The 26,289-nt window shown below is 39.5% G+C and overlaps 2 protein-coding genes across 4 annotated transcripts; one reads left to right on the forward strand and one right to left on the reverse strand.

Annotated features, from left to right (window-relative positions):
- Positions 1-185: 185 nt before the first annotated feature.
- On the reverse strand, positions 186-1,821 carry uts2b (urotensin 2, beta). The gene is made up of 4 exons (XM_059538279.1): positions 1,640-1,821; positions 802-927; positions 555-598; positions 186-458 (listed from the first exon to the last, which is right to left on the reverse strand). The coding sequence occupies exons 1-4, from the start codon at positions 1,743-1,745 to the stop codon at positions 357-359; spliced, it is 378 nt and encodes a 125-aa protein (XP_059394262.1). The 5' UTR covers positions 1,746-1,821; the 3' UTR covers positions 186-356.
- Positions 1,822-3,961: 2,140 nt separating this feature from the next.
- Positions 3,962-25,892, forward strand: ccdc50b (coiled-coil domain containing 50b). Of its 3 annotated transcripts, none has more exons than XM_059537202.1 (12): positions 3,962-4,255; positions 5,139-5,234; positions 11,119-11,157; positions 11,247-11,370; positions 16,736-16,826; positions 23,292-23,394; positions 23,477-23,559; positions 23,668-23,730; positions 23,921-24,037; positions 25,003-25,112; positions 25,196-25,290; positions 25,371-25,892. In XM_059537202.1, the coding sequence occupies exons 2-12, from the start codon at positions 5,186-5,188 to the stop codon at positions 25,517-25,519; spliced, it is 1,023 nt and encodes a 340-aa protein (XP_059393185.1). In that variant the 5' UTR covers positions 3,962-4,255; positions 5,139-5,185; the 3' UTR covers positions 25,520-25,892. The 3 variants fall into 3 exon arrangements, with proteins under 3 accessions (XP_059393185.1, XP_059393184.1, XP_059393183.1); XM_059537201.1 differs by having other exon boundaries at positions 3,969-4,255; positions 11,095-11,157; positions 25,374-25,892; XM_059537200.1 differs by having other exon boundaries at positions 3,970-4,255; positions 11,095-11,157.
- Positions 25,893-26,289: the final 397 nt, after the last annotated feature.

A 26,289-nucleotide genomic window follows, 5' to 3' on the forward strand; every position in this document is an offset into this window, starting at 1 on the left:
GCAAAATACAAAAAAAAAAAAAAACATTGTCAAATTCAGGGAAATATTTTGTGACACCACATGATATCCATGAATAAAACACCACTATGACTTAAACTTGTTTTTGTTTATTTTTTATGTATATTTCTCAGTATTTTCTTTTGTATTTTGATAGTCAGAGTAATGCAAACACAATAACTTACAGCTCTTTTAAATATATTTACTTTATTTACATCAAAGCTTGAAGCTTGTACAGGTATGTACAAATAAATGATCCACTATTTTTCCTACAAACATAAACATCGTTTTTGCAGATTTAGTGCATCAGGCCCACAGAGTTTGTGCAGGAGTGTTGAAATTGAAGCGCATGAGATGTTTCAGACACAGTATTTCCAGAAACACTCTGTGTTGCTTCCTCGTTTGCGGTACTGCTTCCTGCTGCCCAGGAAGCGGCTCATCAACGGCTTTTCCAGCAACACCTGAATGACCGACATGAGTCAATATCTTTCAATAAACCTTCATCTGTCTGTTGAAATAATGTTGCATGATGTCAAGGGTTTCATTAAATCACTCACTTCTTTTGCAGATTTACTCGGGACAAATCCAGCTGTTCTGAGACCTGAGAGAGAGAGACCAAGACCAGGTGAGAGTGAGTTACATCCAGCAATTAATCATTATTTCTAATAATTATATATGATTTATAATATTACAGATACTTTACATTATGAATTGTATACATCATTATTTATAATCATTTATGTATCATTAAATGATAAATTATTATAAATAACTTATATAATAACTAAGACTGGACCAGCTCACCATCACTGCTGATGTCCCCGGTAATGAGGGACGGGTAACCGAATCCCACGCCGCTTTGGGACAGATAGGCTTGCTCCGAGTAACTCAGGTCTTCTGGACTGACCACCTGCTCCTCTTCTACAAGAACTACAGGTGAACATGACATACAATACCACTTAAGAACATTTATGATAACAGTTGTTCCCTTGAGAACTTTTTTTTTAACCCAGTGTGATACTTTCGATTTTTAAGGATGGTGTATTCAGTGGTATATCTTAATGCAAGCAGGCTGATTCAAACTTCTTAAACCATTTATTTAATAAATTAAAAATATACTTTTTTGTCATAAATATCTACAGTAGTTAAAATTTGATGCTTTGATGAACTTTTTTGATCCACTTCAAATGTTGACTACTGTATATAAATACACAAATTTATAAATTACAGAGGTGGCAAAAATGATTAAAACACTAGTATTTTTACCAGCTAAATTTTCTTTTAAGTCGGTTCTTTTGCTGTATTTATCTAAAAGTCTGTCTTTTGCTTTAGTGTCGGTATCAGTTACCATTTCCAAACATGCATTTTGCCGTTAACTTTAACAACCCAGTGAGATTATTGTTTGCACAAGAAGTCTGACAACAGCCAGTGCTCCACACAGAGATCTGATCTCACCATCATCCAGTCTGTCTGGAATAACTTGAAGAAACCGAGAAAGACTCAATCCACAAGAGCTGTGGCAACGTCTCCAAGATACTTCAAGAAACCTTTTTATATCTTAATGCAAGCAGGCTGATTCAATCTTGTTGAGAGAGAGAGAGAGAGAGAGAGAGAGAGAGAGAGAGAGAGCGCGCGCACTTACCAGGCCTGGAGTAGGTCATCTCTGCCGGGTGGATCAGCGGATGCCCCAGCAGAGGTTCGAGGACGGCGATAAGCAAAGCGAAGAACAGAAAGAGTTTACACATCATGCCGACACGTACAAACACACTTAAACTGTCTTTCTTCCGCGACTTTATCCAGGAGGGTCTCCTCTCAACGTGTCCGTCATGTTTCTGTTGGACTTATATACCCCCCATCGCTGGCCATGTCATCTCCCCGTCTCCTCGCTCACCTCCTCCCAACACTTCGCATATTCAGTGCTTGTAAATTCACAGAGGATGAATGAATGGATCAATAAAAGTGAAAGACAGACGCGGGGTCTGTGCGTCAGGGATGAGTCGCGCTGTTTTACCAGTTCGGGATGTAATCCAGCCGAGTTCATAAATCCACCGGATCGCAGGTGGAAAAACAGCACTTTGCGTTAGAGCTCGCGGGATGCAGTCGGCCAGGCAACTTGCTGGCTTAATTCATTTATTTAAGAGGCTGTTGAGATTTATTTCCCATGATGCTCGCTGCGGTTACTCAAGCGTATCCTCCTAACGACCCCCGCAACTGTTGTTTTAAAAGACTGTAAATGGCAAATAGAAAGTGTGACCAATTTTCTTAACGGTGTAAGCAAAAAAATGTGAGAGATGTTCTGGCCGCAGAGCTGCATGTAAATCACATTTATTGTGAGTGACAGACACACTGCTTCCTCATATCTATCTATCTATCTATCTATCTATCTATCTATCTATCTATCTATCTATCTGTCTGTCTGTCTGTCTGTCTGTCTGTCTGTCTGTCTGTGAGAGCTATTGTACCTTTTTTATGGGAGTGTTCAAATATATATTGTACTAATGATCTGTTTAGTAGGACTATGGTATATCATTATAATTCGGATAACCCCAATACTTAAGAAGCTCACTCTTAACCCAGCACTTTCAGAGAGCCTCAGGCCTGTATTCCTTCTTCCATTCATTGCAAAAACACTTGAACGAGATGTTCAACCATGTCTCTACCATTCTCACAATCTGGCTTCTGAAGTGGACATTCAACTAAGACTGCGTTATCAGATAGAACCTTATAATTCCGAGGGGGCGATTTGGCAAAGGGCATCTTAGGAACTGTGCTTCAGTGGTTTGAGTCTTACCTATCAGATAGGTCCTTTAAAGTATCTTGGAGAGGTAGGGTGTCCAAGTTACAAGATCTAGCTACTGGGGTGCCTCAGGGCTCAGTTCTTGGACCACTTCTCTTCTCTGACTACATGGCATCACTGTAATTCACTCAACTCTTCCTCTCATTCCATTCTTATGATCTGACAGTAGCTGCCCGCATTGTCAGCTTGTCTAACAGACATTTCTTGCTGGAAGAAGGAGCATCACCCTCAACTCAAACTTGCCAAGACAGAACTTCATCACGTTTCACCATCCAGTTAGGCACATCATCCATAACTCCTTCAAGGACAGCCAGGAACCTTGGAATTGGGATTGATGGTCAGCTGAATAACACAAACCACATTACTAAAACTGCCCGGTTAAGCTGATTTGCAGATTTCAACATCAAGAAGATACGGCCCTTTCTTTCGGAACATGCTTCACAACTCCTACAATGACTGTTACAATGCTATCTTGGCAAGTCTTCCAGCCAGTTCTATCAAACCTCTACAGCTAATACAAAATGCTGCTTCAAGATTAATCTTTAATGAGCCGAAAAGAGTGCATGTCACACCTCTCTTAATCAATTTACACTGGCTACCAATTGCTGCTCGCATAAAATTTAAGGCTTGATAAAATTGATGTTTGCCCACAAAACCACCACTAGCTCTGCACCCCTTTACCTACATTTACTATTTCAGACTTACAGTATGTGCACTTCATAAGCTTGCATTCTGCAAGTGAACGACACATCTTAGTGCCATCCCAAAGAGCCACAAAATCACTTTCACAGACTTTTATCTTAACTGTTCCCTCCTGGTGGAATGATCAGCCCAACTCAATCTGAGCCATCTTCAAGAATCAGCTAAAAACACATCTCTTCCATCTTTATTTGACCCTCTCTAACACTCTCTATTCTAATTCTATTTTATCTACTTTTTTTCTTTTTATTTATTATGTAAAAAAACCCTTACTCGTGCGTTAGACTAAGCGAAACTTGTCTCAGCACTTACACATCATTGCTCTTTTGTTGGTTTGATTGCTTCTATTGTCTTCATTTTTAAATCTCTTTGGATAAAAGCGACTGCTCAATGACTAAATGTAAATGTAACATTATAAAACTATTTGTAGACCAAAGTCTTGAAACAATCCTTCAAAATGAGCAGCAGGTGGCGCTAAAGGCGCGTGTAAAACGCCACGTGATTCTCTTTGTTTTGACTGAGAACAAAAGTAGCAGCCAAACTCAAACAGTCAATGTGTGTGAGGAAACATCTCCCAAACACGAATAACTGAGGACACCGAGATCATGCTGGAGAGAAGATGATCCTGTGATAGACTGCAGTCACACGAGTGTTTGTGTTTTATTGTGTGTCACGCCTGATTCGCGCTGTGTGTGTGTGTGTGTGTGTGTGTGGATGGGACGCGACTTTCACGGATCTCCGCGTCTGCAGTGACAGAAGAGGGTAAGTGTGTTTTTATCATGTTCGTTGTTTTCTAAAGCACATTTATATCACGGTGCTCTTATAAAACCTATAATCATTAAAATGTCTATTTTCGTGCAACTAAAAGTTTTTTTTTTTAAGTAGAGCATTGACATGTCATTGTTTAAGCTACATATAAAGTTAACACTAACAGAAACACAAAAACTGAAAGCATGACCTACTTTTCCATGTATTACTGTAATGGGCATTATATAGGAACCTTTTTAAGCTTTTTAAGCATTTTGTTTTAACCTACTTATTAATTTATTTGGATAAATCGGCTTCCTTGACTTAGACATGCACTTAAACATAACACATATTACTGTTGATTTACTAGTGTAAAGTATTATAATACACTGTATTAGACATTACAGTACTTTTGCATGTTGTTTTTATATTATATTGTCTTAATCTTCGTGTTGGCAGTGATTTGCATAACAATATTTCTTGCAAGGTCAATCTAACCTGACCACCAAACTTTACTAAAGCCATGCTGCCCTTGAGAGGTATATGTATTTCAGCATTATATTTGATGGTAATTCTGTTGATTGGATTTTATTTAAGCTTTCTTGTTATTGAGATGCAACCATAAAGCTTATTTTCCTTAAAGCTTACCAAAAAATGATTAATGGCTCACAAACAGGAAAGAACTTTTCCAACGTCTTCGTCCTCGACACAATGTGTGTTATTGTTCCAGGATTTATGGAGATTAGATTACGGCTGGCATATTATAAAAGTCACACTGATTGCGTCTAGTGTTTAGCAGCAGTGAGAAATTGTGTTAGTGATACTAGCAACCTGTAAAACTGTTCTCATTGTCTCACTTCACATGTCTGTTGTGTTTCTCTGGTGTTTGATGCTGCAGGTTTCTTCAGGACATCATGAGACTGTGAGCTCAGTGTGGACTCAGTCATGGCAGAAACCGACATCGACAAATCTCACCTGCCCGGTGTTTATGACGGTGTGTCTGGGTTATTCTGTTTCGCATCTTCAGTTCTTTTAATATCTTTTTAGGTTTGCAACACGATGCAGTGTTATTGTTGATCTGGTTTAATTAAGGTTATAATCTTAAAACCCAGAAGGGGTGATGCTATATATAAGCCATTATAGGGCGCTTGATCCATAAAACCTAATATTGCTTCGGTGGAATTGTTTTAATAATTGTAAGTGTGGCGTAAGCATTATTGTATTTTATAACTAAAACTATTCAAAACAGTTTTCCTTTATTGAAGTAAAGCTAAAATAAAATATAAATATTAGATGAAAACTTTACACTTGTTTATTAATTTATTTTTTGCCTTGGCAACTAACTGAAATCAAATAAATATAGGTTATACTAAAATAAGTGAAAGTATGATAAAAGTATAAGTATTAAAATGACTGAAAATCAAACTGAATTAGAAAACTTAAGCATAATAGAAATACTTTAACAAACCTATAATCTTAAATCAAATCATAATCATTAAAACAATCTAAAATTGAAATAAAATCTGAAAATATAAAATACAAATGTACATAATAAAAAATATGAATAAATACCATTAGAGCATTATTATCATTAAAATAAATAAAAAAACATGAAAAAATATCATTAATTGAAAAGTTTACAATTTATTTCAATTAATCAATTAATAAAACGTTATTTTGTTTCAGCAAAATTTTTCATTTTGTTTTAAATTAAAGTGAAGTACTAAAATAACTAAAAGTAAATAAATTAAAAACAGAAACTAAACTGAAACTATAGTTATATTAAAAAAGTAAAAAATAAAATGATAAACTATTGAACAAAATAAAATTTACACAATTACAATAACTTTACTGCAATTAAAATGAAAACTGATATAATAATATTTCAAAATGTTAACTGCATATCAATAATGCTAAAATAGCACTAAATAGTGTATATATATATATATATATATATATATATATATATATATATATTGAAAAAAAACATTCAAAGAAATCCTTTTGTGTTAAAATTTAGTTTAAAAAACCAGGTGTTTGATCAGCAGCTGGTTAATCTTCCTGTGCAGGTTTTCTGTCTGAGTTGTGTTGTCTTAGATGTTGTTTGGCAGGGCTGCTGCTGTGTGTTGTAGGAGGTGAGATCAGAGTTCAGGAATGTGATGTGAGCTCAGGACAGATCGAGCGGGAGAGCGAGCGAGCAAGCATTGTGTGGGGCTGATAAGAGCCGGAGACCGTCTGCACACTCCTGCTCCTATCTAGCCTGGATGAGCTCAAGAGTTCCCAGTGTTCCTGTTTCTTAAACAGGATTTGGGTTACCTGTTTTGGCCTCGAGCTGGAAGCAGGAAAGGGGTGTGAAGAGTTCAAGTTGCAGGAGAGTTTAGATGAAGAACACACAAAGGCATTTCTATACATACAACCCGAATTCCGGAAAAGCTGGGACGTTTTTTAAATTTTAATAAAATGAAAACTAAAGGAATTTCAAATCACATGAGCCAATATTTTATTCACAATAGAACATAGATAACGTAGCAAATGTTTAAACTGAGAAATTTTACACTTTTATCCACTTAATTAGCTCATTTAAAATTTAATGCCTGCTACAGGTCTCAAAAAAGTTGGCACGGGGGCAACAAATGGCTAAAAAAGAAAGCAGTTTTGAAAAGATTCAGCTGGGAGAACATCTAGTGATTAATTAAGTTAATTGATATCAGGTCTATAACATGATTAGCTATAAAAGCTTTGTCTTAGAGAAGCAGAGTCTCTCAGAAGTAAAGATGGGCAGAGGCTCTCCAATCTGTGAAAGACTGCGTAAAAAAATTGTGGAAAACTTTAAAAACAATGTTCCTCAACGTCAAACTGCAAAGGCTTTGCAAATCTCATCATCTACAGTGCATAACATCATCAAAAGATTCAGAGAAACTGGAGAAATCTCTGTGCGTAAGGGACAAGGCCGGAGACCTTTATTGGATGCCCGTGGTCTTCGGGCTCTCAGACGACACTGCATCACTCATCGCATGATTGTGTCAATGACATTACTAAATGGGCCCAGGAATACTTTCAGAAACCACTGTCGGTAAACACAATCCGCCGTGCCATCAGCAGATGCCAACTAAAGCTCTATCATGCAAAAAGGAAGCCATATGTGAACATGGTCCAGAAGCTCCGTCGTGTCCTGTGGGCCAAGGCTCATTTAAAATGGACTATTTCAAAGTGGAATAGTGTTTTACGGTCAGACGAGTCCAAATTTGACATTCTTGTTGGAAATCACGGACGCCGTGTCCTCCGGGCTAAAGAGGAGGGAGACCTTCCAGCATGTTATCAGCGTTCAGTTCAAAAGCCAGCATCTCTGATGGTATGGGGGTGCATAAGTGCATACGGTATGGGCAGCTTGCATGTTTTGGAAGGCTCTGTGAATGCTGAAAGGTATATAAAGGTTTTAGAGCAACATATGCTTCCCTCCAAACAACGTCTATTTCAGGGAAGGCCTTGTTTATTTCAGCAGGACAATGCAAAACCACATACTGCAGCTATAACAACAGCATGGCTTCGTCGTAGAAGAGTCCGGGTGCTAACCTGGCCTGCCTGCAGCCCAGATCTTTCACCTATAGAGAACATTTGGCGCATCATTAAACGAAAAATACGTCAAAGACGACCACAAACTCTTCAGCAGCTGGAAATCTATATAAGGCAAGAATGGGACCAAATTCCAACAGCAAAACTCCAGCAACTCATAGCCTCAATGCCCAGACGTCTTCAAACTGTTTTGAAAAGAAAAGGAGATGCTACACCATGGTAAACATGCCCCGTCCCAACTATTTTGAGACCTGTAGCAGAAATCAAAATTGAAATGAGCTCATCTTGTGCATAAAATTGTAAACTTTCTCAGTTTAAACATTTGCTATGTTATCTATGTTCTATTGTGAACAAAATATTGGCTCATGTGATTTGAAAGTCTTTTAGTTTTCATTTTATTAAAATTTAAAAAACGTCCCAACTTTTCCGGAATTCGGGTTGTACATAAAAATACCTAGAAAGCAGACAGACTGTCTGTGCGTGAAACTGGACACTATATAAACACCTACCCAGTGAACTGCTTACCCAGAATGCATTTTAAAGCATCATATGTGCTCACTGGGTTTTGGAGTCAAGCTTCTGACCTGTTTCTTTGAGTTCATGCGTGACATCCCCCCCCCCCCTCCAACCCAACCCAAACTGCACTGTCGGATATTTATAGCTTTTGCTTCTGCTCCTCGTGCCAAATATAGACAAAGAACTGCAGGAGAAAGCCAGAGATCGGGAGAGAAGAGCAGTGTACAGGAAAAGGCATGATAGTTTCATGCAGGGGTCCTGATTCCTGTCTTTTCTCTCTTTTCTTTGTTTCTCTGACTCTGAATAACACCATCTGTTTGGCCGGGGGGCCTCCGCTTAGCTGAGGGGGGTCAAACGACTGCAAAAGACCACTGTCTTATTCCCACGAAAGAGTGCACACTTAACTTTAAAAGAATTAAAATTTGCTGTAAATGTACTCAGCCTCAGGCCATATCAAGAGGAGTTAGTTTCTTCATCAGAACAGATTTGGAGAAATTACATGACTTGCTCACCAATCCTCTGGAGTGAATGGGTGCCGTCAGAATGAGAGTCAAAACAGCTGATAAAAACTCTTTTCCCTGATAACAACCAGTTTCAAAAAAACATTTTTGTAAAATAAATCTATCATTAAGGTGTTTTAACTATTGCTACTTTCCCTTCAGTCTTCAGTCAGGGAAATGTAGTATGATACAAACCAGTGTATTCGAATCGATCGTTCATGTTCACATGTCTACATTTAAATGCATCAAAGCTGTTTCCTTAGGTTAAGGAATTGCCTGTCACTTTTTTTTGGTTCTTATTGTTTAGTTGCACAGCACTATGCACAGAAAACCCATTTCATAGCATTTTGTTTAACTGTGAGTATGCCAACCTTTATGAAACAGGCTTCTGTCCTGAGAGCACCCGTGTCAGCTTTTCCATCCCGGATCAGGGTGGAGGTGGAGGCAGAACCAGCAGGGCTTTTTCCCAACCTTTTTTAAAAATCCATCTACTTGAGCACCAGTGCTGTTTACTAACAGCTGAGCACATAGGATGAGTTCACACGCATGTGTGTATGTGCTTCATGACAGGAGCTTGAGACACGGACGCAGGCGCATCTTTCAAAACGGTAAAATCCACTGCAAAATAACTAGCGAATAGTATTTTTGAAATAGTAGTATTCTGAGTTGGTTGTATAAACTGATTCTGAGCATTTAATATGTCTTCAAAATGTCCTACATCACCGACAGATCTGTAATTAGACAACCTGTCTTTTATAATGGAGTGTCAGCTTTTATGACTCTGATGTTTAACATGCTTGTGCGGTCGTTCATGAGCTTTTATTAGCTCCCTCAGTTTTCCACACTTACTTAAAGAGAGCACGGGACAGAGGGGGAGACGGAGGGCTGTTGTGTTATGTACCCAGCTAACAAGAATATGTTCTTCTAACAACGTTTTGTTAATGTTCCTATTAAGTTGTGAATTTCTGAAAGTCCTTCTTGGTTACATGACATGTTACATCATAGAAAACTTTATTTAATGATATTGTTTAATGGCTGTTTTGTAGAGTCCTGTCAGAAATGGCATTTGAGTGAGCTGCAGTTTTTGCCGATCACACTGAAACACCTCTGTAAGCTTATTGGGCTAAATGTGCTTTTCCTCTGAGCCATTGTGACAAGGTTGTTGACCCAGTTGGCTTGGCAGTAGTTTCCCCATTTGGTCCCCAGTGTGGCATTATAAACGGAGCAAATACAGAGATGGGCCCAAACATAAACCTGCACTAGAGAATGGATTGCACATTCAGCTAGCGCTGTTTATTTGCACGAAATAGGAGAAGATTTGCACAAATACACCCTCAAAAATAGCGCTGAAGATAATTAGCCAAATTTTATGAACATTTTTCATGCCAGTTCTGCAAGCCAGACACCCAATGGTAATTTTAAATAAATGTACATATAATGCTCTTCTCCATCGTTTGATCACCATTTTATGCATTACTGCTGCCATGATCTGTTATTTAGGGTATATAAATATATATATATATATATATATATATAGGGTAAAAAATATATAGTTATCGCCTTACCCTAGTTGATTGATTACATTGATAAATGCAAACATTTTTGTATTACAAGTTTTCTAAAATGTTTAAATATGCAAATGAAGCATCATTTAAGGAAATATACGCTAAATTGCATAGTTTTTGTACTAAAATCTAAACACTGGATGAATTCAGTTTCAAAATTTTTGTTTAATTTTTTTGACATATTAGAGTCAAATGTTTTTACAGAGGGAATTTTAGGTATCTAATTTTTGTCACTCCATAATTCAGAAAATACTTACAGAAATATAGGCAGGATACAATACATTTGCACAATTTTGGGGGGAATAAAATGTTGTACATAATCAAGAAAATTATATATGTACAAAAATTGTAAAGTGTGGTGTGTGTAAGTGCTACTGAAGTAGAGATTTACAAAACTCATTTTGAGAAAATGGCCTTTTAAAAATATGTATTGTAATTAAAATCTATTGACAAAGTGCTATAAAAGAAATACATAACAGTGTATTTTGGATGTTTTCTTTCCACTAGTCTGAAAAAAAAATAAAAAAAATTACATTTTAGAAAACCCAAAAAGCCCAAAAAAAGTTTTGAGCACTCTGCCTTGTTTCCAACTCTGCTTTAAACAAACAGCATCCTATAAATGTTGTAAAACCACTATAATGTACACTTTAATCACCTATTATTTTATAATCTTGTCTGTATTTTTGTGGTTTTCTCACAGTGTGCCAATGTTTCTCTGTGTTAGAGGATGGTGCTTTGGCTCACAGTCTTCAAGAGCAGGAAAGTGAGTATAAACATCTTTTTCCTGTTATCTTTCTCATCCTTCTTTTTTAGCAGAAGTAAGATAGACCTGTATGATCTTTATCGTGTCAGTTGAGCAGTTCTACAGCACCAACATCCAGAAGAACCAGGCAGTGCAGAACGATGTTCGTTTGGCCCGGAGGCTGCAGGAGGAAGAGGAGCAGCGAGCAGATCTCCGCCGGGACCTGAGGCAGCTGTAAGCATTGTCAGGCCTCGACACGTGTCCCCAATTACTCAGTCAGCAACATGGCACACCAAAGACATTCAGGATATTCAGAATACTTTGTGGAAACAGATGCGTTGACTCATTAGTGTTGTGTAACTAGTTTGTGTATTATGAGGAATAAGTTGAAAAACCACAGGGAACAATGTTTAGAGATTAAGAGTAAAATTAGCCTGGCACGATTCATGCGACTTTGTTTTCTGCTGATTTGCATTTACAAAGGCTGAATTTTTTTTTTATTGCAACTAACAACAAAAGTTTATATTATAAATATCATATATTAAGTTAAACTTAAGTTAACTTTTTTTATGGGCTTTTGCGCCTTTTTTATTGAGATACAACAGTAGAGAGGCTACAGGAAATCAGACAGGAGCAGGCTCGGCAAAGGACCTCTAAACGGGATTTGAACTCGGGTCACCGTGAGCGCAGTTGTGCTTTGTGTTGATGCACTAGCCACGAGGCTATTGAGGCTGTTAAGTTAACCCCTTAACTGTCACTCACATTTTTGAACATAGACTTGAAAGTGCATGATCCAAACCTAAATTTTTGTAATTCATGATTTAAAAAATTTATAACATGACTTTGATGTACCATTTTCATGGTAATGCAATGTTTGAATTTAAAATGGGTTTCAAAGGATGAATTTTGATATTTTACGTTTTCAAGTGATATATAATTTCTGATGATTTCTAAAGTGTGATAGATCAAAAAGGCAACAAAGAAGACTTTTTTTTTGACAAAGGTCAGAACTTCTGTTCCCTATCTGTCGGTCACTACGAGTTATGTCAAACAACATATGGGGTCTCACTTTGGAGGCCAATCATCTCTGAGTTTAAGAGAAAACGCCAATGAAAATTGGCTAGTGGATTTAACATACCTGAGCCACTCCCCATGCCAACGGGTATAAATAGGGCGACAGGTGCATCCACTCATTAGATTTTTGCTTCGGAGCCGAGTGGTTGTATGAAAGCTGTTATACTCCACAAAGCCATTCATCTGCTGTGTCGGGAAGCTGTTCTGGTTGGCGGTACGGCGCAAACAGTGGTGTCCCTTTCAGCGATTCCCCTGGGCGCTTCAACTAAGAGAGCAGATTTCCTAAAAGAGCAAATCACGGATGATTCGCGTCTTTTTAAAGACGCCGTTTCGTCCACGTCCTTCTGGATGCAGTCGTTTCCTGTTCTCTGACAACGGCCACGATCGTTGTCTTCCGTGTCTGGGCATTCAGCACGCTGAAGGCGCGTTCGTGGATGGTTCATGCACGCACTGCATGTGTGACCATGGCAACGCTGTGATCGCGTCTCTCCTTTCTTAAAGGGAAAGGAGCAGACCCCTCTGTCACTACCCCTTCCTGTTTCTCTGCCATGAGCAGAGGACCGCCGGGTAGTGCTCTGGGAGATTTGAAGGTGACAGTGAGAGCTTCTCCGCCGAGCCACACCCCACGGACCTCTTACCCCTTCCTCAGTGTTTGTCCTGTGTGGCTGCTGGGTGATTTTGCTGGGCTGTCTTATGGCAGTCCCAACGGGTCATTCAGTTTGCCGCCGGGGATCAGATGTCGATTGCAGCATCGGGGATGGGCTGTTGACCTCTGTGGATGAAGATTCGGCGGGGCTGCCCCCCTCGGTGTTGTCGCCACTGCCGAATTGGACCCAGAGTTGACAGCCGTGTTTGCCCGGGCAGCTGTGAGCATCAAGATGGAGGTGAATGCACCGCCCAGCCCTGAGTGCTCATGGCTGTTCGATTGGTTCTTGATGTAGAGCGTGCTCTGCTCTGCATGCCATGCCTATCCTGCAAACTCACCAAGCCAAGGCTTTAACAAATGCACGAGGGTAGAACCAACCCGAGGTTGATGCAGGAGCTGCGCACGGCGACTGACCTCACCCTTCCGGGTGACGGAAGTCATGACGCAGTCCCTCGGGAAGGCGATGTCCACTCTGGTGGTCCAGTAGTGCCGCTTCTGGTACAGCCTGATCTGTATGAGAGACATTGACAAAGTGCACTTTCTCGATGCTCCCATCTTCCAGGCTGCCCTGTGTGGCGACGTTGTCAGAGGCTGTGCCCAGCAGTTCCTGACAGAACAACAGCAAACTGAGGTCATACAGCACATCTCGCCATGACGTGATCCTCCGGTTGCCACCATTCCGTCGCGGGTAGTGCCTCAGCCTGCTCGTCGCCTTGGGCGCCCCCCCTGCGTCCTCCACACCAGCTCCGCCCCGTGCTGAGAGTTCTTCGAGGCTGGTGCCTCACTTCAGCTCACCTTTCCCGGGGAATGGCAACTCCATCCCCAGATGGTCCAGCTGATCTGGAGTTGATTCGGGGAAGCCCAGGTAGACCTGTTCGCTGAGTCCTCCCACTGCCAGCTGTACTATTCCCTGTCCCAGGCCCCCCTGGGCATGGATGCACTGGCACACAGCTGGCCTCGGGCATTACGCAGGTATGCGTTTCCCCCAGTGAGCCTGCTCGCACAGATGCTGTGCAAGGTCAGGGAGGACGAGGAACAGGTCCTGTTGGTTGCGCCTTACTGGCCCACCCGGACCTGGTTTTAGGAACTCATGCTCCTCGTGACAGCCGCTCCCTGGTGCATCCCCCTGAGAAGGGACCTCCTCTCTCAGGGGCTTGGCACCATTTGGCACCCGCGTTCAGATCTTTGAAACCTCCATGTGTGGCTTCTGGATGGGACGTAGCAGACCTAAGTGATCTGCCACCAGCGGTGATAGACACTATAACTCAGGCTAGAGTCCCCTCTACGAGGCAGGCCTATGCTCTGAAGTGGAGTCTGTTCACGAATTGGTGTTCTTTTCACCTAGAAGAACCCCGGAGATGCCCGGTCAGAGTCGTGCTTTCTTTCCTGCAAGAAAGGCTGGAGCGTGTGCTGTTACCCTCCACCCTGAAAGTGTATGTGGCTGCCATTTCAGCCCATCACAATGCAGTGGACGGCCGGTCCCTGGGGAGACATGACCTGATCGTTAGGTTTCTGAGGGGTGCCAGAAGGTTACATCCTCCTAGGACACCCCTGATTCCCTCCTGGGACCACGCTATTGTCCTGACAGGACTTCAGAGGGGTCCCTTTGAGCTGCTGGATTCAGTCGAGCTTAAGTTCCTGTCTCTCAAGACAGCGCTCCTGATCGCGCTCACTTCCATCAAGAGGGTCGGGGACCTCCAAGCATTTTCGGTAAGTGAAGAGTGCCTTGTGTTTGGGCCGGCCTACTCTCACGTTGTCCTGAGACCCCGGCCGGGATACATGCCCAAGGTTCCCACCACTCCCTTCCGAGACCAGGTGGTGAACCTGCAAGTGCTGCCCCTTGAGGAGGCAGATCCAGCCTTGACATTGCTGTGTCCCATAAGAGCGCTTCGCATATACGTGGACCGCACCCAGAGCTTCAGAAGCTCTGAGCAGCTCCTGGTCTGCTTTGGAGGTCATCAGAAGGGGAAGGCTGTCTCCAAGCAGAGGTTGGCCCACTGAATAGTGGATGCCATCGCCTTGGCGTACCATTCCCAAGGCGAGCTGTGCCCCCTGGGGGTGAAGGCCCACTCCACACGGAGTGTGGCCTCCTCTTATGCGCTGGTGCATGGCGCCTCTCTGGCAGACATCTGTCGAGCTGCGGGCTGGGCGACACCTAACACCTTCGCGAGGTTTTACAACCTTCATGTAGAGCCAGTTTCTTCCTGTATGTTGGGTAACAGGTAAATTGGCGGGAAGGGCTGGCTGGGTGTCACGCTTGCTGCGCCATTACCCCTAACACAGGGATGCGAGCGCCTTTCTTCTCCCAGTAGAGTTCCCCGGTTGGCGCACCCTGGTTGAGCATCCTCCAGCAGGCCCAGTACTGGTGTTAGCATGCCCGGAGCTCCAGTCAGCCCCTGTACTGGGCTAGGTGTCCATATGGCTTGATACCCTACAGGTAATCCCATATGTGTATTTTTCCACAATAAGGCTTCCCTCTTGGCAAACCCGTGTCTTCCCTTGACATACCCCTTCTGTCAGTCTCTTCTGGCAGCCGTTCCATCCCTACTCTAAGGTAGGACCTGCCTTAGAGACCCCTTCCATATGTAGTACTGCCCCCTGGGTCAGTCCATATCAGTATCTCCACATGTCACCTCCCTAAGGGTAGGATGTGGTCTCCGTATCGACCTTTTCGTAAGGCTCGCTTCCCCATTGTCTTGCCAAGCTGAAAGAAAAATAGGGAAGATTTGAAGCAATCATTCTCTGAAGGTTGAAATACCTCCCATTATCTTTATGTGGGCGGAACAGCAGCGTGGCCTTCTCCAGCAGCGATGTACTCACCCTTTGGCCCCTTCGGTACCAAGGTCAGTGAATTTGCGCTGGGGCTTTGGGAAGGTTACGACCTTAAGCGTAGCTTTTGTGGTACGCCATGGTTTGCCGACAATTGCAGCGCCACAGGGTTGTGATGGTGTTCAGGTTGTGGCGTTTTCCATAGGACCCCATATGTCGTTCGACATAACTCGTAGTGACCGACAGATAGGGAACGTTATGTCCCCATGCCACAACCTTGAACTGGTCGCTGTTGCCGGGACACGTTCTCGACTCCTCAGCGTAAAACCTAATGAGTGAAAGTGAAAGTGAAGTGAAGTGACATTCAGCCAAGTATGGTGACCCATACTCAGAATTTGTGCTCTGCAGTTAACCCATCCGAAGTGCACACACACAGAGCAGTGAACACACACACACACTGTGAGCACACACCCGGAGCAGTGGGCAGCCATTTATGCTGCGGCGCCCGGGGAGCAGTTGGGGGTTGGATGCCTTGCTCAAGGGCCCCTAAGTCGTGGTATTGAGGGTGGAGAGAGAACTGTATATGCACTCCCCCCACCCACAATTCCTGCCGGCCCAGGACTCGAACTCACAACCTTTCGATTGGGAGTCTGACTCTCTAACCATTAGGCCACGACTTCCCAGTGGATGCACCTGTCGCCCTATTTATACCCGTTGGCACGGGGAGTGGCTCAGGTATGTTAAATCCACTAGCCAGTTTTCATTGGCATTTTCTCTTAAACTCAGAGATGATTGGCCTCCCAAGTGAGACCCCATATGTCATTCGACATAACGTCTCCGTTCCCTCCATCAGGGAACGAGGGTTACGTACGTAACCGAGACGTTATGATGTAGGTTTTTGAGGTGCACTCTTGTCATTAATTAATCTATTACTTTTCCTACATAATCTTTAACAAAAAAGATTGGTAGTATATCTTTTTAGGATTCTTAGACCTTTCCAGCGATATATAGTTTGTCATGATTAGATTAGGATTTAATTGCAATATAGTGAAGTAAACGTATATACGAGACGGGGTGACAGCTAACAGGTGAAACTTGTCTGGTTTACAGGGAGGAAGAGGACTGCAGATATGCACAGATGATCCAAGAGGAGCTCCAGATGTGTGCAGAGGAGGCCAGGAGGCGAGAGAAAGAGGATGAGGTGCGTTTCATTAAAACACGAGTCAGGATTAATCGCATCCAAAATAACATTTTTGTGTACATAATATTTATGTGTGTCCTGTGTAAACTTATCATTTATATATAAAGACACGCATACAGCCTATATTTTGAAAATATTGACATGCATTGACATGCATTTACATGCATGTATTCATATTTATATAATTTATATGATATATAAATATATTTAATATATAAACTTAATGTATTTTTCTTAAATATAAACCGCATGTGTATGTATTTATGTATACATAATAAATATACACAGTACACACACATATTATGTAAACAACAACTTTTATTTCGTATGTGATTAATCACGATTTGTCGTTTGACAGCACTAATTTAAATCCATAATTATATTCATCATCATGTGTTTGGTATCATAAATTTAGCTAAGATGATTGTCTTGTGTAACTGAAAGGCAGGACTTTTATTTCTGCTGTTACTGTATTGAATGTGATTTCTCCCATTCATTTCTGTACAAAAAAATTATATATTTTACATTTCTTACTGTCACTGTTAAACTTCCACCTAATGTGCTTGACACACAAGCACAAAAATACAACAAAAATTATTATGTGTAGTTTGGATTACATAATTATATTCTAAAAATACATGATTATACATATTGATTTGCCCTAATTCTTCTTTAAAATTCTTTTAAATTCCTCTTTTCTTCTAAAATTCCACTACTTTTATAAATTTGTTATTCATCAACTCATAAAACTCCCAGCTCATTCATGAACCCCAGTTTGGGCTTCCCTGGCATAATGTAACATTTAATACACTTAATGAGGTTGATAACAAAAAATTGCATATATTTAAGGTCAAAACAAGTAATCAAATAGTACTCAGAATACATAAACTAATACTGTACAGTGTTTCCCACAGAATTAGATTCTATTTGTGGTGGTGTGGTGTTTGGGGACCGGGGAAGGGGGGGGGGGTGGATTAAGTTGTATATATATATATATATATGTATGTATATATATATATCATAAATATATCATATATTTTTAGTGACACGTACACATTTCCATTGCCAACACTTAGTTTCAGATACCTTAAAGGGATAGTTCACCCAAAAATTAAAATTCTATCATCGTTTACTCACCCTCAAGTTGTTCCGAACCTGTATGAGTTTCTTTGTTCTGTTGAACACAAAGGAAGATATTTGGAAGAATGACAGAATCAAACATTTCTCGATCCACTTTGACTTCCATAGTAGGAAAAAATATATACTATGGTAGTCAATGGGGACCGAGATCTGTTTGGTTACAAACATTCTTCCAAATATGGAAGGGTGAGTAAACGATGATAGAATTTTCATTTTTGGGTTAACTATCCCTTTTAAGACATTGCTATTGCTACATTGCTATGCCATTGCTACACTTTCTATGCTATGACTGCTCCACAGACTTCTTGTTGCAAATTTTGCCTTTGTTGTCAGTTTGTGAGAGGGAGGGAGCTCGCAGCGCACAGCTCTACAATAAAATACAATTGTACCCATATTAAATAGTTTTAAAATCTGAATCAATCCGTGGCGGTCAGCGTTGATATTGTGGCGGGCCGCCACAAATTAATGAATGTATGGGAAACCCTTCTGTATGTGCAAACTATACTTTCTGTTGTGTAATTTGTAATCAGTGACGGACTACAATTTGTAAGGAATCTACACAGCACTATCTGTTGTTAATTATCTGTTCTTTCATATAAAGCTGATTAAAACACATTCGTGGTGTGGCAGTTGTGTAGAGATGCTTTTGGACAGAAGAATAAAAGAGAGAAAGAACATAATAGACAGAAGAGAGTGAGAAGACTGAGGCCCGACCTGGATCCTGCACTCTGATATCCATTGGCTTCAAGTATTCTATTATGTCCTTTATTTAGCTGTTGGGCGACATTTCTGTAGCCTAAAGGAGCAGCTTTGTCATCTTTGTTGTCAGGAGTGGTTTTTGAAAGTGTTCCCATGGCGTGTCCGGGGTGACGCTGAGGAGGTGCCACGTCCCGCCGGATGCTTCAGTGGTGAAACAGTGAGGTTCTGTATTTGTGGAAAGACTATTTAAGAGGCTTTCTGAGGCAGTCTGTCTGGAGCCCTTTATTCCACCCTTTGGAAAGACGTCTTGAGGAAGTAGTGGTCTATGGTACTCTGACTCGTTTGAAGAGGCTTTGATATTTTCTTTTTAATGCAGTGACAAATTATCGATTTTGTCCAGATTAAAGGTAACTCCTAGTGTTGCCTTTAATCTCTCTTGTTATTATTTTTACATTAATGTCATCAGATTTGAGAAATGGAAACCGGGAATGTTTCCTAGTCTGGTGGTAAAAATATCATAAAAGTCTCAGTTGTTATTGTCTATGCTTTAAAAAGCAGTGACATCACATTTTTGAAAGTTTTTTTGTATTCAATATTTGTGTGTTTGCGGGTCTGACTGACCTTAAAGGGTTTTAGTATAATTGGTTCTAATTTTAATTAAATGAAAATCACATTATGAAAAATAGTACACTATTGCAAATAGCCAAATGATCAAAACAATAGATAAAACAAAATTATGAAACATGATAACAACAAATAATAGAAACGGATTTTTTTTTTTTTTACATTTAAACTTAAAATTTTTTTTATATATATATATATATATATCTATTTTTTTTTTTTATATCAAATTACTGTGTATATATTAATTTTATAAAACTTTGAATATATTGTAAACAGTAATTACAACTTTTTATTTTTTTATGGTTGTGCTTTTGGAAATGGAAGTCAACATTTTCATTATTATTATTATTTTTTTATTTAATTTTGTATTTAACTTTTTAATCATAATATGCATAGGTAAAGGTATGAAAATTAAGTTAAATATTGAATTTAATAACAACAATAATATGAATTTATTGTTGTAATGTTGTAATATTTTATTTATCTTTATATTTTTATTAAGAATTCTTTTTAATTTAAGCTCGGTTTGAAGAAAAAAATTTATATTGATAAAATTTCTTTAAATGTATTTTTCATTTATTTATTTAAATGCATTATTTACTGCTGGTTGATTAGTTTTTTTGCAGAACACCGAAAACCAGGACTGTCAATAGAAAATGTGGATGTCTGGTCATCCTGTTTTACATCAGGTACTTTAGATGTTTTTGTTTTTCTGCTAACGGTTTGCAGCCTGTGTGCTTCAACAAAAGAGGACGTCCATCAGCACTTGCTCTGTTTGTTAGCCGAGGGTGTTTTTGTCAGATATGGACTGTAGTTGTGCTCGAACACCTGGTGTTGACTGTCCTCTCTGTCTCGCACCGACAGTATTAGACTGCAGATGAAGAGGTGTAGTGGAGTAGAAGGGATTTGTACTTGATTGAACAAAGTTTATCTGTGTATGTCCAGTGGAGCTGTTACAGCCCTTTCTTATTCTGCGTGTAAAATCAGCTTTCTACTAATGGCTAAATGTAGTCATCTGTATCTTGACAGTTTATTGGTGTTCTCGTAACTGCTGGTGATATTTTCCTGTGTGACCTCTATCAACACTTTGCCAATCATTTTAACACAGTTGCAACTTCACAAGGCAGAAAACACATAGCACACAAGAGAAGAACACTGCTGGCAAGGCAGGTGTATTTAGATATCTCATAATGTAATTAATACAGATAACTGGTATAATAAACACACTTTTATATGAAAGTCACGGTTAAAATCATAACTTCGTATTGTCTAAGGATTTAATGAATAGTTAACAAGAATATAAAAAATGGAAATAAATGCATAATGAATAATAGGTAAAGGTATAAGTTAAATTAATGTAATAACAATAATATTAATTTATTCTCTCTCTCTCTCTCTCTCTCTCTCTCTCTCTCTCTATATATATATATATATATATATATATATATATATATATATATACTTCAAGCAGAGTGATACACACTAGAACATCTCTTATCACTAGAACATCACACTCCTCTCAGCCAATCAGATTCGAGGACCAGAAGGAACTTGTTGATTATGATTAGACACACATTCCTGCTTGAGTTCTTCAGGCTTGTATCACTGAGGGTGGGCCGGTCGGCCACCAGAATGGAAACTCTTCCACCAGAGAAATACCTCACCATGGTACTGAATGCACATTGATTGCTCTTAGCTTTACTAACCATGCTTTACCTCCTCAGTCTGTAGGACACCAGTTTGCCCAAAAAACAGCTGTAAGACTGGAATACCCATGAGCCTGTATGACAGCATCATCTGAGGTTGTGTGTTTAACTGTGTAGTGAATGCTTTGACTTTCCCAAGGGGAATTTTCTGTTTATTTACAAGAAACACAGTATACATGCTTTACAGTGGGTAAAAACCCCCACATCCAGACACCTTGTTGATCTTGTCTGGACGATCGGCAAACACAGCTGAATGATAACACATTGCTAATATTCTGACATCTTTTACCTTAAAACTAAACTCTGTTTGGCTCACAAACCTATGTCTTTAGAAAATACTGAATAAATAGTATGAGCTACTTTTAATGTGCTCTGTTGACAGGCTAATCTTTTTCTCTTTATAGATTTCAGCTTTTTGGTTCTGCTTTTTTGATTTAGAGTAAATGATGATGATATATAGTAGTCAACATTTGAAGTGGTTAAAAAAAGTACAATCCTAAAGTTGTCCTAAGACAAGAAAGCATTTTGATTTTAGGCTTTAGGACAAATTTGATGAAAGGTTTTGATTCATTTCAAATGTTGACTAGTGTACATTTCTGGATGAACTGGACGTTTAATAGCGTGACATTTAAAGAACAAGCTTGATTACTGTTCTCTAGTGGACAAATAAAGTATATAATTCATAGTGTGTGTGTGTATTTATTTATTTTTGTTTTATTCCTAGTCAAGGAAACCACTTTAAATTAACTTCGATTGTGATCTACATTTTTAATGTTGATTATTTTTAACGTGTCAACTCACTTCCTGTCTTTATTTCCCATATTTAGCCACCCGTTTCCTGTTGCGTAAGACGTTGGTGTATGAAAGAAAACCCTTTTTTCATGTTTCCTATTCGGTTTCATTTATAAAGTATTACAAAACCAGACACCAACAGTGTCAGTGCCAAAATACTACAGTTAGTGTTTCTTAAGTTTAGATTTCACGTTCACAAATTCTGAAAGCGGTTAAACTGATCCAATATGAATTTATTTTGATATTTCAGTAGTAAGTCTGGCAGTGGTTACTGTGGTATTTTGGCGGAAAATGGCTCTGAGATCAAAGTCAGGCGAATACTCTCAGAGCTGCTGCTCGGTGTGACGATGTTAATAATGTGTTTGCGCTCGTGCGCGGTGTGGTTTTATTCCGTGACGTCGGTGTGTAAATGAGGTCTGAAGGACTCCGATCTCAGGCGAGGTGTCCCGAGAAACGTCTCTGTGGGCGTCACATATAGTGTTTGTGTGTCTATGAGTGAGCTGTATTTTCCGAAAATCTGGTCTGCAGCTCCTCTAGTGGGTGTCAGCCTAGTTTTTTGTGCTGTAAAATGATGAGTTTTGCTCGAGTGACTGCGTGATGGAAAATTCACAGCCCACTTTGACACCTCTGCTGCGTGATATTAAACTCAGACCATGATGTGTGCATATGTGTGTGTGTGTGTGTGTGTGTGTGTGTAAACTGAGGTCGTCCTTTTTATTATACAGCACTTTGGTACACTGTGTTTTTTAATGAGCTCTATAAATACATTTTATTTCCTGAAATCTATGTAAGCCGTCAAAATAAAAAGTAACAAATATAATTGCAAGGTTTTATTTCACAATTCAGACCTTTTTCTTGCAATTCTGAGGGGAAAAGTCAATACCGTGAGACAAAAAAAAACTACATTGTGCATTATAAACTGACAATTGTTTGAACTCAGGTTTGCTACTCTTTTTCTGAGAAGAAAAATCAGAATTGTGATATAAAAAGTCAAAAATGTGTTTTTTCAGTTTCGGTTATGATTTTTATGAAGCTTGTTTCCACCATGGGATAAAAATAAAGAAGCTTATTGAGTCTTTTTATCTCATTTCCCCCCTCACAGTTCTGATATAACAGACAGATATAAACTTTGCATTTCAGTGAAGAAAAGTCTGAATAATCACAATTATAATTATAATTTTAATGATAAAAATCTGCAATTTCATGTTTATTTTTATTCCATGATGGAAACTAGCTTCCGCAGAAATAACTGTACAGTCTATATAATGAATGCAAAATGTAAGAGCTGCCCATTTCAGCTGATGCCACCAAGCTTTCTTATTAACTTTCTGCAGTCCAATCAATTTCCAATAAATGAATCCTGTTTGCATTTATTTCTGACTCAGTTGTAAATATGGCACCATTTCTTTTTGTTGTTGTTGATCTTGACAGTTATACTGGACTGTTAAAACATGCATTGGTCAGTTTATTAATGTATATGCATGTAAATTGTTTTATTCAACAGAAAATCGCTAAACAGCTACAGGAAGAAGAAGAAATGGAGATGAGACGGCAGATGGTTGCTACTGGTTGCAATGACAATGACTGTGTTTCTCCACTCTGTGAAGGTAACTGTTTTTTTCTCACAAGTGCTTGAAGTGAATGCAGGCATCACATGTTGCACGACTGGTTTTGGTCTCCCTCCGTCAGGTTCGGGAGTCTGGGAGCAGGTGCTTCAGGACGCTGAGATGGCCCGTAGACTTCAGGATGAAGAGGATATGCCTCACAGAGAGGTATGTTTGCTACTCGACCTGAGTCTGGTTTCGGACCAGGATGGGGTTAGTGGGACCAGTATTATTTAAAAACATTAGTAGTACTCATTATCATGTCTTTTTGTTCAGCAGGTTCCCCAGAGCTCTGGTCCAGAGGTGGATTTCATTGCGGCCCAAGTTGCCCAAGATGAGGTAAAAACATCATCAGATAACTGGACTGATAAATTGATAAAAGGATTGAAACCAATTGTAATAAACAGCTCCTTATTTCCATTTAGTTTAGTTATCATCAAAAGTTTAAAGTACTTCTTAATTCTCAAACAGTTAAGTAAATATCGCCTGTGATGATGCCACAAAACTCTGTAACTCCTCTGTACATCAGGAGATCGCCCACTATATGCAGCGCCATCAGAGAAGAGTCAAAAACCGGCCACAAGACCTAGAGATCCAGACTAGACCTCCTGAACCAAGAGATGAAGGAAACACCACAACCATGAAGGTCTGAATCAACCTCACTCACTTCAAACGAGAAAAATGTTCAAGGGATAGTTCACCCAAAAAATGAAAATTACCTCTTGATTAACTCTTCCTCAAGCAATCCCATGACTTTCTTCTGCAATCGGAGATATATTAAAAATGTACTGGCTTTTCCAAGGTTTATTATAGCAAAAGCCCTAAAAAGTGCATCCATCCATCATAAAAAGTGCTCCGGGGGGTGAATAAAGGCCTTCAGAAGCGAAGTGATGTGTTTGCTGTATTTAAAAAGTTATAAACCGTAATATCTAGCTTCCGCTAACTGTCATATACATGTTCACGAGAGAGTGGCGTTCCAGTGGAGGACGTCGGCGGAGCATAACTCGCAAGAACCAAGTTTTGTTTACAGCAAAGGAAAACCAGTCTTCTCTTGGCTTATATCGAAATCCTCTGACATTTTTCTTTACAAATCCTCGTTTTGTACTTCTAATTTGTGACTGGTGTTTTGTTTTGCTCTCTCCTCTGCACTTCCGTGTTCATCAATGCATTCGTTTACGTCCAGCATCATCTGCTGGAACGCCACTCTCTCGGACGTCATACACAAATTAATTGCTTCATATAAGGAGGCTTTTATTATAAGAATTATTGTGGCAAGAGATAAAAATTGTTTTAACTGACATCATATCTTGCAATTCTTTTTTTTTAATTCATTTATTTGTTTATATCCGGAAGTTAGAACTTTTTACTCAAAATTACAAGTTTATTTCTTGCAATTATAAGTTATAAACTCACAACGGCAAATGAACATGCGATTCATAGTTTATATCTCACAATATCAGCTTTTTTATAATTGTGAGAACAAAATGTTGCAATTACCTTTTTTTATGTGGAATAACATTTTGTTTTCAATTTGTTTCACATTTCTGTTTTGTGTAAATGGCCATTTTGTAATGTAGTTTGACCTTTTGGGCCGTGTTGTCTCTATTTCAGTCTCTTCAGATGTTGCGTGAGAGGCTGAACTCAGACGGACTGCATTCACCGGTGGAAGAGGAAGACTTTTCCATCGAAAGCCATCTAGCAAGCCCATCATGCACTGCGCTGTAAGTCACACATTCTTTATAACACACATTCACACATTCTCAAAAAAACTTTCAACACTTACAGTATCTTCATCTCCTTTCAGCCGAAACCAACACATACACAATATTGCAGAAGAACTGGACCCAACGTTTAAGGCTAGGAAGCGCGAGAGCCAAATTTCCACCAGCCCCCCATCAGGTATGAACACACTGTTATATAATAGGAAAGTTCAATAAGTGTATTTTTGCCACATCAGCAGCCATTTCCTGTTTTCTCAGCAGGTCTATGTTTGGCCCCTCGTAACCCGCACAGTATTTTTTATGACTATTTACCAGAACCCACCTTCATACCACCAACTAAAAGACAGAGCGACAAAGCAGGACGTCACAAAGCCAAAGACAAGAAAGAGAACTGTAAACAGCAGTAATCATGTGACTAACTTGGTGTTGTCTTTAAAGTGTTCTAACAAGTATTGTAGAATCCAATTTATGGACACAGATTAAACTGTTAGACTGAGTTGCAGGTTTCATGGTTTCAAGGGAGATATACAGAATTTAATATAAGCACGTACTTTTAAACTATTAAAATACTCAGAAGCAAAGTTCCTTCATTATATGATGGTTAAAAACCTGGTTTAAAGGTAGGGTAGGTGATTTCGGAGAGACTAGCAATAGCAAGCTAGCTTTGAAAGCATAAGATCCCACCCTCTCTGCAAATCACTCTTACATGATTAGAGATGGCATTGGAGGAGGATTCAATGCATAATATTACAATAATAACACCTTTCATCCTCGATTGATCTGCAGTAGCGCAATGTAGCATGCTGATGATGTATTGTCTGTGTAAACGGTGCATAGAGGTATGCAAATACATATGTTGACAGGCAGGTAGGACAGCCTATCGGAGCCCTCGGACCGAGGAATATGATTGGACCAACATTTTATGGTCCTACTCCTTCCACACACAATATAAATACCTATAAATACATTTAGACTACTTAACTTAGTGATTGGTATAAGGATGTGAAGAGACTTTCAACCACCATGACAAAAATGTTTTTGAACCAGATCACCTACCCTGCCTTTAAATGCTTGTATTAAAGTTTTTTTCATCTTCAGGTTTAGTCATTTAATATACATCCAGTGGAATAATATCTTTGTTATTAACAACTAAAACAAGTAAAAAAAAAAATGTTAA

The sequence above is a fragment of the Carassius carassius genome, chromosome 44, assembly GCF_963082965.1.
Source record: "Carassius carassius chromosome 44, fCarCar2.1, whole genome shotgun sequence".
Classification (NCBI taxonomy): Eukaryota; Metazoa; Chordata; class Actinopteri; order Cypriniformes; family Cyprinidae; genus Carassius; species Carassius carassius.

Excerpts from the sequence above, each read along its gene's own strand:
- uts2b (XM_059538279.1), bottom strand. The coding sequence starts at position 1,745 with ATGATGTGTAAACTCTTTCTGTTCTTCGCTTTGCTTATCGCCGTCCTC. Across the intron at positions 928-1,639 it reads GATGACCTACTCCAGGCCTG|TTCTTGTAGAAGAGGAGCAG; the intron begins GTAAGTGCGCGC and ends GTTCACCTGTAG. Across the intron at positions 599-801 it reads CGGGGACATCAGCAGTGATG|GTCTCAGAACAGCTGGATTT; the intron begins GTGAGCTGGTCC and ends TCTCTCTCTCAG.
- ccdc50b (XM_059537200.1), top strand. The coding sequence starts at position 5,186 with ATGGCAGAAACCGACATCGACAAATCTCACCTGCCCGGTGTTTATGAC. Across the intron at positions 23,560-23,667 it reads AGGATATGCCTCACAGAGAG|CAGGTTCCCCAGAGCTCTGG; the intron begins GTATGTTTGCTA and ends CTTTTTGTTCAG. Across the intron at positions 25,291-25,370 it reads TTCCACCAGCCCCCCATCAG|CAGGTCTATGTTTGGCCCCT; the intron begins GTATGAACACAC and ends CTGTTTTCTCAG.